General features: G+C 35.6%; 2 protein-coding genes across 2 annotated transcripts; both read right to left on the bottom strand.

The window, feature by feature from the left end:
• Positions 1-239: 239 nt before the first annotated feature.
• Positions 240-827, bottom strand: LOZ57_005572 (uncharacterized protein; the record flags this gene model as incomplete). The annotated part of the gene is made up of 1 exon (XM_049254601.1): positions 240-827. The coding sequence occupies one exon, from the start codon at positions 825-827 to the stop codon at positions 240-242; it is 588 nt and encodes a 195-aa protein (XP_049106426.1).
• Positions 828-11083: 10256 nt separating this feature from the next.
• On the bottom strand, positions 11084-12196 carry LOZ57_005571 (uncharacterized protein; the record flags this gene model as incomplete). The annotated part of the gene is made up of 1 exon (XM_049254600.1): positions 11084-12196. One exon carries the CDS (start codon positions 12194-12196, stop codon positions 11084-11086), a length of 1113 nt encoding a protein of 370 aa, XP_049106425.1.
• Between the last annotated feature and the right edge of the window lie 272 nt (positions 12197-12468).

Genomic DNA, 12468 nt, shown 5'->3' with positions numbered 1-12468 from the left:
TACCAGAAAGTGTTGCCTTCTCGAAATATGCGTGGCGTATAGTACGAATGGTTCTTCCCATCAAGAGTTGGAAAGCGAGACCTAAACTGAAACGGTTGATTGAATGAAGCTAAATCGTTATACGTATACATGTCGTAAGCGGGAAAGCTGAAAACTATTCGCTCGACCTCATCGCTTGGACGACTTTGATCTCCATACGCCTGGGCCAAGCATGAATATCATTGTACATCCAGATAGGTCTACCATACCGCATAGTTCTCCATTTCAAATCGATACTGATCCCTTTCGCACTCCGTACCTGTCTCCATGGCGCTGCCTTCCTTACGCCGGATTATCCCTTGACTAGATGACATGACCCGACGGTAATGAACGAGGCCGTCTCTCTCCGTTTTATCTTGGATCTCGTTTTCGATGAAATTCTTGCGGACTGCCCTTCGCTCGCGTGCCTCCGGAGGGTTGAACATTTTTAAGAATTTCAAGTATTCTGCGCGCTCTGGGCGTTTTGAGTATTTGCGTGATCCCTCCGGCCTAGCTTGGAGAGAATTTGTTTCCGCCACCTTATCTGGATGAGCGACCTGAGTTTTGTCATAGCCCAACGACGACCGGCCGTCGGAACTACAGGAGGTGGATGGGTCGGCGGAATACAAAGGATTGCTTAAATCCTCATGCACTATTGGCTCGAAGTTAATGGGCTGGACGACGGGATTGCGCAAAGACATGGTTGTGATTTCTTGTTGGTTATGCTTCTTATCAGGTTCGAGAAGTGCCTTGAGTTGTCCTCTAGCGTGGTAAGACAAGTGGAAATACATTCCCCAGCCATGTGACATGGAATCATTACTGTACATAATACCAGAATAGTTAGCTACTTAGTCAGCCCTTTGAGCTTACCCACAAAGCTGGAAGAAAATAGGAGAATGATCTTCTACTACACAACCAAAATCACATGGACATTCCATAGCTCAGTTAGATCAGGTAACAAACTGGTAGCATGTCTTGCTTGATTGGGGACTCTGAGGGCAGCCCAAAATTCTAAAAAATCTTACTGAAATACTCATGAACTCTAAATATATTTAATGAGAAATAATGAAATCAGCAAACAAAATCAGATCAATTATTGAGTCTCTCTCTAATTCTGTATTGCAAACAGCTAAATACATAATTAACTATAGCCAAAGTAACTCTAGCTCTCAAGTAATTTCACTTGGCACATGACATCTAGCAGAATTCATCACCAAAAATAATAAGATATCATTATTGCAAATTCAAGTCTTCAGCATTTATCAATCTTATATATCAAAGAAGAATTCTAAAGTGCTTCTACTGAATAGTTCACAGCTGATTTAATCAGAATCAGAGCTCTTCAACATTTTTTATTCAGCAGACTGAAATCTTGACTCATTGATAATCAGAACAGCAATTCACAAATTCATTCAGAACATAATGATAGTTACAAAGCTATCTTCTTATAGAGTGTCACTATTAAGCAAGCAAGACATTTTGAATAAGTTCTCAAGCAATCTCTTGACTAACTTGATGATGAACTTTTTGTCTGAAAGTGGTAATTCAAATAATGTTCCATCAACAACTTTCAATTAAATATAGCAGAAACTATCTATCTCAACAACATATGAATTTTCATCTCTTGATCAGATAACTACAGAAAATCAACAATCAATTGCAATCATGATCTTTAATGATCAAAACTTCTCAAACACTGACAATTCTTCAGAATCATCAATTAAAGCTCTAGAGAAATGTGCAGCTCATATAAATGACATGAATATGCAACATATTATAGATGCAGTAACAGCAAATATGTGCACAATTATACACTCAGAATTAGCAGTCTTATACAGAGAATCATCTACTTCTCTTTTAACTTCAGTTTTATCAGCTCAATATTCTATGCCTAACAACTTCATACCCCAGCAAAACTGGAAAATCACTGATATTGGCTATTTCTACTCAGATATGCCATGTCATTGAGAAAGAGACATTGTAGACTGAGAAGAAAAGATCTAAATTAAAGATGTCTATCTTTTCATGACTAGAATCAAAGCAGCAGCAGTAATTAAAGACTCACTGCAGATAGAAGCTGAATTGCACTTATGTCTTTGTGAAAATGTTATGATCTGATGAAGAGTTGAACTAAATAATCTTGCATGCAAAGTTCTTGTCTGAGATTCAGTTGATATTCATGATTGATGCTTTGCTCTTGAAAAATGTTTCTGAATTTCATCAGCCCAAGCACAAGCAAAATTTAATAACATCCACTACACAGTTCTGAATATCTGTAACAATAAGTCAACAGCAGTCTATCTCACTGATATCACAGCAGCAGCTCATCAATGTGAACTGATCACTTCAGAATTTGCAGTTGTACTGCATGCATGATGTCATCTTGAAACTTTTCTATGAGTCATAATAGATCAATCACTAGAAGGCACAACAATGAATGTCTTTTGTGAACTGCTGACTTGCAAAGAAGTCAATTGATTTGATCAATATAATATGACATCTATCTATCAATCTCTCTATAAAGCTGTCACATTTCAGGCACCAAATATGAGATGCCCATATGCAACTAGTTGATTCTATGAAAAGTTCAGCTGCATGCAAAATAATCAACAATGAAGAACAAGATCAAATGACTGATTCCAAAAATTTCAGTTCAAGCCAACTGAATGAAGTTCATCATCTCCATTTCATAATACAGTAGAACTGCAATGAGTATACATAACAGATTCAGATTCAACAAATGTTGATGAAGATTACTCATATGAATCAGAAGAAAATCCAATTATCACTGAAAACAACATATTTTCAGAATCTGAAATAGATCAGATAAATGCTGATTCTCACACTATCTGCTATCATTGTAAAGAAGTCTTTTCTTCATGAAATCAGCTTTTTGAACATCTACATACATGTGAATCATCAGTCTACCTCACTAGTTCTGAACATGATATAGTGATGTTGCAATGCATTGATCTCATTCTGAACACACAATGAAACTTCCATCACTGAAAATATGCAACAGCACAAGATTACATTAAGAACTCTTTCAAACTAACAGTCTGTTGCCTTGACTCAGAGTGCAACTCTATGTTAGTTAACTGTAAATTCCTCCAGAAACAGGATCTGATGATAATTATTTAAGATTTAACATCATTGTTCATTAGTGGAATTGGTGAGAGATTGATATCTCATGTCTCAGCATGCTTTTCACTATACTTTTCAGATTTCAACTCAAAAGATGATAAAATCATTATTTGCATCATGATAATGGTTCAAATTGTCAACACTCTTTCAGTTAACATACTCATTGAAGTTGACAATCTGACATCAGAAGGCATTATTCTTGATTTTCTTTGATGATGTGCAATATTTGCAAGAGCAGATAATGCCCACACATAGCTGACTGTCACTTCAAAATCTAATCATCAATCAAAATGAACATTGTACATCATCTTAACTGTGAACATTTCATCACATTCTTGAATCAAACTATCAATTAGAATCTGGAATCAACAATCACTATCAACAGATAGAGACTATATTTTTCACCCCCAATGCTCTACTTTAACATGCTATAATTAAGTAATGCAGACTAATCTTTCATTTACTATTTTAGAAAACAATACTGATATCCTCTACACTATTAAACATCATGCCCACATTAGATATCTAGAGAAAGTTCAGAAAGACTTTGCATATCATGTTGACATTCTGATGCTGAAAACTTTAGCTTGCATACCAGCACAACAACTGTCAATAATAAAATTAATCACATCAGTACTAGAGAAAATCAAGCTACTGAATGGAGTCATCATATTCAGCAAATCATCAGACACTCAAAAACTGACTGATGCAGTCATGACTCATCACAACATATGAAAAGACAAAGAGACATTTATGAACATTTCACAACACTGATGAATGAGAATCTCAATTAAAGACACTGCTAAATCATAAGAATCTGCAAGAAAGTATTCTCTTTCTAAATAAGAAGAAGCTATAATTGACAAAACATTTAATGAACTTCACTGCAAAGACTGTATGACACACAGTCTACATCATGCAAAGTACACTTACTCAGTCTTTATAGCATACTGATGAGTCATGAAAAATGGGCAGCAAATAGTCAAAGATCACTCAGTGATTGGCATTTGTTCATTAAATGTCCATTTCATTCCAGATATCTACCCACTACATTAATAAGAGAATATAATAGCAGCCATAGTTGACTGTTTCTACATTACAGTTTTAGATGCCACATTCTTTTTTTATCAATGGTGAGTACACTCTGATGACCAAGATAAACTAACAGTGGTAACACACAGAGAACAGAAAGTTTTTAATGTTGCAGTCATGAAATACATTAATAGTGTCTCTTATGTCCAATGTCAAATGGATTATGAATTTCAACACTGGAAAAAATTTGTCCATATATATATAGATGACATAGTCATTTTCTTCAAAACACTAGAGAAGCATATTCAGCATATTCACATCATTCTTGATCATCTTGACTCTCTGAACATTTTTCTGAATTTAAAGAAAGTCTTCATTGGATTTCCATTGATCAATCTTCTAGAACAATGAATTACTGATCTAGACATGTCCACAGCAAAAGAAAAACTTGAAGCAATCACTCAATTAAAATTCCTAAAAACTTTACATCAACTGGAAATGTATCTTGATTTAACAGAATGGCTATGTCAATACATTTCTTACTATGCACAACTCAGCAAACCACTCCAAATCAGAAAAATGGAACTCAATACAAAAGCACCATCTAAAGACAAGAAATGGCTAAACTATGCTAACAGAACTTACATGAACAATTCATTACAGTAAGAACTGAATTCTTTTGCAAAAATTCAAAAGCACTTCACTGTTGAAAATTTTCTAGCACATCATGATTCAAATTGCTACTTATTTATGAACATCAATGCTTCAAAGAAATGAGACTTTGAAGTCATGATTTTTCATGTCAAAAGTACATGAACTGGCATAATTAATAAGTAATTTATCACACCACCATCTTCAATACTAGTTGAATCAATCATGTTTCTAAGTAAACTACTCAACAATGCTGAATGAAACTACTAATCAACAGAACTTGAAGTTTCTTGTCTAGTCTGGACTCTCTGAAAAACTTGTCATTTAGTTCTAAATAATCTCAATCCAACAGTAGTATACATGGATCACACTGCCATTCTAGTCATAGCCAAACAAATCTCAATGAACATCACAGCCACTGACAAACTAAATTTACATCTAGTCCAAGCTGCAGCATATATACAGCAATATCAACTACTTATCTACCACAAGTCAGAAAAAATCCACATAATATCAGATGCACTATTCTGACTGAAATCAAATCTTGACACATCAGCACATGCTTTTCTTATCTCATACACTGTCATGATTGTTGAACTTAACTCAAAGTTCTGTGTGAAACTAATAGAAGAATATACCAAAGATTCATTCTTCATCAAAGTCTCACAAACACTTAACTCATCAATGACAGCCAAATTATCATTTTATGTACAGAATGATCTTATATGATGTTATGACAATGGACACAACAGTCTCTGCATTTCCAAAACAAGCATATCTACAATAATTAAATTAGCACATGATCCAATCCACTTTGACATTGAACAAACACTAGCATGACTTCATGAACTTTCCATTCATTAAATGCACCATAATGTCTGAATCTACATTCAACATTGTCAACAATGTAACTGCATTTGCTCAAGATGTCATAAATCATTTAATGATTATCAATTAATATTGACTTCAAAGATTCCTCATCACACAATCATCATGAACTTTATACTAGAGCTATCTGATGAACAATATAATATGCTTCTGACAGTAATTGATAAGTATATCAAGAGAATTGTCTTGATCTCAGATCACACAACATGAACAGTCCATGACTGGACTATAGCTTTCTACATCAGACTCAGTATAGCAGATTGGGCAATTCTCAAAGTTATAATTTCTGACAGAGATTCAAAATTCATGTCACAGTTATGATGCTCACTTCTAGCCCAAACAGATACCAAACTACTATACTCAACAGTCTATCACCCACAAATGAATGGTCAGTCAGAAAGAACTAATCAAACAGTTGAAATTGCACTCATTCATCTTCTACTAAGCATCAATGACTCATTGCAATGACACACACTTCTATCTACATTGCAAAGATACCTAAATTCAGCAATGAACACCAGCACAAAAACATCAGCATATAAAATACTCTATGATATAAAACTCTCAACAGTATTAAACTGGCCACTGAATGACCAATCTCAATTCACAGTCAAGACAGATGCTGCTCTACTTCTTGATGAAGCAACAATGGTAGCAAAACATTATTTTGATAAAAAGCATCAATATTCAGAATTTAAGAAAGAAGATCAAGTTTATCTCCAACTTTGCAAAGAATATATCACTGTGCTCAGCAAACAACTGTGAAAATTTGATGACTGATATGCAGAATCTTTTACCATAACAAAAAAAGTAGAAAAGTTAGCTTGTGAGCTGAATCTGTCAGACTCATGAAAAGTCCATAAAACAGTCAGCATTGTTCATTTGAAATCAGCTTCAAATCTATCAGATCTTTTTAAATGAACAATTCAATTCTCCTCATCAATACAAATTGATGGTCATGAGAAATATGAACTAGAATGAATTGTTGCAGAATGTCTGAAAGACAAAGATATCAAAGCAAAAAAAGAATATCTAGTTCACTGAAAGAGATATGAACTTCAAGAAGACTTCTGATTAAAAGAATCAGAACTAGCCAACACAAAAGAACTGTTGCATCAATACAAACATGCAAACAAGCTTATATAATGTTATGTTCAACAACAACAACAACACAAACAACTCACAAATGCTAAGCAAATATATAATAGTTCACTTCCCCCAAACATTCTTCATTCTACAATCTCATCTAACATAACATCTTTTCTGACATTCTCTAACAGACTTTTTCTAGTATTCAAGAAATCAATCTTTCAATTTATATCCAAGCAACTGCTCAGTCTTTTCAACTCAAGCAACAGTCCATTCACTTTGTATTCAAGCAACTGCTCATTCTCTTCTACTTAAGCAACTGCACATTCTCTAATTCCCAATCATCTGTTCAGCATGAACACCCCCCCAAATACTAATGCATCTTCAAAAATCTCTATTAGAGCATCAAAGCTCATAATTCTATCTGTATCAAAGACCCTCTTCTGAGCCAAGAAATGATGTAAACTTCAAGATCAATGTGAAGTTTCAGAAGAGAACACAGACTTTTAAGCAGACTATATTCTACAATTCATATCTGAAAATGCTCAAGTCAGAATTCTATCTGCTAATGAATGGAACTTTCAGGACTCTTCATTCTGCAATTCTCCATCAGCTGTCTCAGAACCATGTCATCTCACTCAGATTAAGATAGAAATGATCACAGATGCATGAAAGAACAAAATTATGATAAATAAGCATACAGAAAACAAAATCATCACATGAAATCACAATGAATGAATTTATATTCATCTATCTGTCAGAGCACCTTTTTTTGAACAGTGTGATTCAGTGAAATGCAATATTGATGATGAACATGTACAATATGATGAATCTTTTACAATCTTGCAACAATGAACAGCAGCTGCTTTAGCCCTACAAACTCAAGCTGAATTAATCAGAGCTGAAATCAACAGAAAATGTGAAGAAGAAATAATTCAGTGAAGAGAGAGTCAGATCATATGAAAGCAGAAATTTCTTTAAAGAGAATGATTCAAAAATCACAACATCATCATTTAAGCTTCAGAAACAACAGACATGATAATCAATGAAGCAATTAATCATCTAGAGAATCTCTCTGAAGAAAACTTCCAAAAGAAATTGCCAATTGAGTACATTGACTGTCCAGAAAGACAAGAAATCTGGACAAAAAAATACAACATGAAAACTTCAGATGATATCTTTGACTTCTCTGAATCTGAAGATAATGTTCTTGCATTGATTGATGATGACTTATCAACAAGCTCATGAACTGTTCAAACCAATGACAATTTCACAACATTCATGCCAAAACAAAAGCTCAATAAATGAAAAGCTCTGAACAATAAAGCTACTCCATGCAAGAAAAAGACATCAGTTAAACAGAAAGCAATCTGAAAGAGTAAATAACTACTTAAGTCTACTGAAAAGATCAATCAACTGAATGACATCTCTGAATTCAATACTAATAAATTCTTCACTGATGACAACATTGTTTCCTCTACATTCTCTGACTATCACACTAACAGTTCACTTAATTGAGGAACATCTAGAAGTCATCTCTCATCTGAACCAAATGACACAGCAATGTTGGCTTCAAATACAGAAACAAGATTAGTCATAGAGATACCAAAATGCAATGAATCAATGCCTCAATCATCATCAAAGAAAATCAGTGGTAATGAGCTTCTGGGTTTTACTGATCTTTCCATCTGAGAACAAGAACTAGTATCTCAATGTCTCCAAAATGAGCAAGTGCTTTATTTACAAAACAGACAGTTCTCTGTCTTTTATCTTCCCATGAACTTTTCAGCAATAAACACTAATGACATACTTATGATGAATAAGTTAGATGCAATAATCAAATGATCAGCAATATCTAGTGAATGAACAGTAACATTCACAAAGTACAGAAATGCTTGATATGCCATGACAATTGATCAACATCTTGAATTCTTCCAATTCTTTCCCAAACAACAAAAGCTAAACACATCAAAATCAGAGAAATGACATCTAGTCTCAAAAGCTCTCATTACTTCAGTGATTAATTCTTATTTTAAAGAAATATTGAATAAACTTCAGAAAGATCATCATGAACTCTTATTGAGATCAATAAAATATGAACTCATTCACTTTCTATGTTGATTCTCTGAAGAATTCATTCAAATGCAATCATCTACAACAATAACTACAGAAATCTGATTGACTCTAGATGAAGATGATGTTATAACAATGGAAGAAATTCAAGCATGGCTTAATCTATCAACAGACAAAAAAAGAGAAGCTTACAGAGAATGTCAATTCATTCTAAATGACTTCATAAGATGCAAAGTACTATATCTTTCTAATCATCAATGGAAAGCTCATTCAGCTCATCTGCATACACTAGAAGCAACAGCTGAAGATTATTCACATCTAACTTAAATTGATGACACTGACATGCTAGAACAGAATTTAAACAACACTCTACAACTGTGAAAGAACTTTGCATTAGATGGAGAATGATATTCCCAGCAATAAATTAAAATATATGCACTAATGCAATCAATTATGTCTACTCTGACTTGAAAGAAGTTTCTTTATCTAATGATGCATATTAAATTGATCAATAAAACAGTCATTGAGAAGATGTTCTTCTTCTTCAACTTTCTCTACTATAATTATCAGTTCTAATCTAATATACTGATATGTGCAGTACTCATACTTTCAGTGAGAGCACTGGTTTTAAAAGATATTTTCTGACAACTGACATGGAATCATTACTGTACATAATATCAGAATAGTTAGCTACTTAGTCAGCTCTTTGAGCTTACTCATGAAGCTGGAAGGAAATAGAAGAATGATCTTCTACTACACAACCAAAATTGCACAGACATTCCATAGCTCAGTTAGATCAGATAACACATGCAAGACCAATCATTGTGTGAGAAATTTGTCATCATCTGATCAAATCTCACAGCCCTGCCAGGTTTCAGTCTCAAATTTGAAATAAAATTTAAAGAACATACTAGAACTGTAAAACAACTTCATATTAAATAAAGAATAATATCTGTAATGTTAATTTAAAATATATGACTTAATGCAGTCTATTATATCACTCTGACTTAAAAAAAATTCTTATACTCAATAACTCATTCTCAATTGATTAATAAATCAGTCATTAAAAATATGTCATTCTTCTTCAACTTTTCTTACTATAACTATTAATGTTAACTACAGCATGAAGCTCAGTGAGAGCACTGAGAATAAATTTATTTTCTGACAACTGACATGGAAAGTTCTTTCTTATTGTACATAAGTAGTTACATAGTAGTTAGTCAGCACCTTGAGCTTATCTAGAAGCCAGAATGAGAAAGAAGAAAGATCATCATCTACTACTCAATCAAATTACATATGGACTTTCTGTAGTCATATAGACCAGGTAGCACAGACACGATATTATAGTAGACTCTCAGTCACATGATCATCACATGTTCCTGTGTAATCTGATAACAACCCTTAATGAGTACAAACAAAGCAAATACGGAGGCCCCTCCTGAAACTCTCATGCACAAAGTTTGAACAACCAAGAACTGGAGAGTGCGCTGCAAGTCTGAACAGCCTCACGAGCCCACTATATATAGCACTCTCCCGAAGAAAGATTCCGACATGGCTCGTGGAAACCAACGCGACAAAGCCCGTGAGAAAACCCAGAAGGAGATGGCTTCTCAGGTACACTCGATCTCTTCCTCAGCTGACAGTTTTCACTGTCATAGCCTCGTCAATAGGGGTTTTCTACGGGTACTAACCCACAATAGAAAAAGAAGAATAATATGTCGGGGACTGAATTCGCAAGAACTAAGGAAGCCCAGGCGGCCATTATGCGTGCGAAGCAGGAAGCTGGTAGGACCGCTTCACCATGACTTAAGGTCTATCGGCTAATCAGATGTGCAGCAAATGCAAAGAAATCCGATGGATCGAGTAAAACGAAGTAGTTCGTTTCCTTTCCATATCTGAAGATATTTAGCGCCTGGAATTTCGGTGGAACTTTGGTCCTACCTTTGCGATATATATCCACCTGTCTATGTCAGAATTCAGGGCATGATTAGAAAAAAAAAAAAAAAAAGCCTGGATGGAATAATGGGAACTGCGCATTTATCTGTGCTGCTACTTCCGCGGAAAAGCAGCCGAACGAGATTCAGTCCAGCGATTTTAGCGACAGCATGATTATCAGTTAAATGAAGCGTTTTATATTTTTAGTCCTTTTTTTTTGGCTGAAGGTCCTATTATGACTAGTATCGAGCGCCTAAACATTTCTTTGTTGGTCTACGTTTGGTATCTGACCCCTGATGTCGATTTTTGCTTGAGCAGCTAGGTCCATCCAGCGGTGTTTACTGTCACGGATGCCTGTGCTTCTTTTTTGCTGGTAAGCTGTAAGGATACGAGAGTCAAGGGAGGTAAGATCCAGTTTAAATCTGGATAGAGAAATCTTAAGGAATATCCATAGCGCCTCCCCTTCCCAGTCAACATCCAGAGCGTAGCTGACAGTTCCTGCAATAAAGGCTGTTTGGCCTGCCTTGTTATTAAGAAGCTCAAGCATGTGTAAAAGGAACATCCAGCCGGATATATCGTGTGGATGACTCAAACACCATTTGTGCACCATTTCAAGCGCTTCCGTCCCTTCAGATTGCAGGTGATTTAAGCTTGATTGACACTCAGCTGGTGTTGATAGGCTGAGGAACTGACGTAGATAACTGAATGCATAATAATTCATTGGGTGTTGCTCTCCCGCCCGAAGAGCAACGACAAGTTCGTGCTGAAAGAACATTTCACGGACCACGGCATCATCCTCTTGAAGGGCGATAGGACTTGCTTCTTCTGGTTTTGATAATATTTTTGCTGCATGCTCAATACCTAGCTGGAATATTTCTATCATTATCCAATATCGATGATGCCATATCGTAGGAGACTTTGCATGACGATGTAAGGGAGATCGAAGCAATGTCGTAGTAAATGATACTTCTTCTTGTACTGCTTCAATATACTCATCGGATTTCGCTATTTTCTTTAGCCTAAGAAGCCTTTGCCGCCGCCAGTTGCACGCTGTTAAGTGTTCTGAATCAAAAAGAAGAATAATCTCAGAGGCTATTTTTACCCCCACATCATCAAACAGCAGCCCTTCCTCTGCCGGGGATTTTTCGTTGTTTGCGCTGTCACTATCAGCATTCTTCCACTTGAAGAAAATGCCTCTCGCTATGACAAAAGCCTGAGCGAGGGCACGTTTTGTGATTCCGATACTGGCGCCATCGCGCAACAATGGACCAAATCCTGGTGGGAGAATCTCAATATCATAAACACATCCATGTCTATCGGCAAAAACTTCAAGCAAGAAGTTGTAGGCATCGTCTGATTCCGACATTTAACCCGATTCTGCATTAAACTCGTTCGAGGGGGTTTCTTCCCAGATTGATAATTCTACGGAGTTCCTCATGTTCATCAACTGCAAACGTTGCAAACAAGCTGCATCATTGAAATCGCACATCGCACTTGATGAGACAACCAAACACAAGTGCTCAGGCCGCCAGCGCAGCCTTCTTTTGCATGCAATATTCATAATTGTGGTCGAAGGACGCCATCTTATGTACTAGGTAACATTCCACTACAGTGTGCCTTTGCTGCCGTATTCTATTA

The sequence above is a fragment of the Ophidiomyces ophidiicola genome, assembly GCF_022830035.1.
Source record: "Ophidiomyces ophidiicola strain CBS 122913 chromosome Unknown scaffold_29, whole genome shotgun sequence".
Classification (NCBI taxonomy): Eukaryota; Fungi; Ascomycota; class Eurotiomycetes; order Onygenales; family Onygenaceae; genus Ophidiomyces; species Ophidiomyces ophidiicola.
The sequence above is the reverse complement of the archived record's forward strand: the minus strand, read 5'-3'. Positions and strand labels throughout refer to the sequence as shown.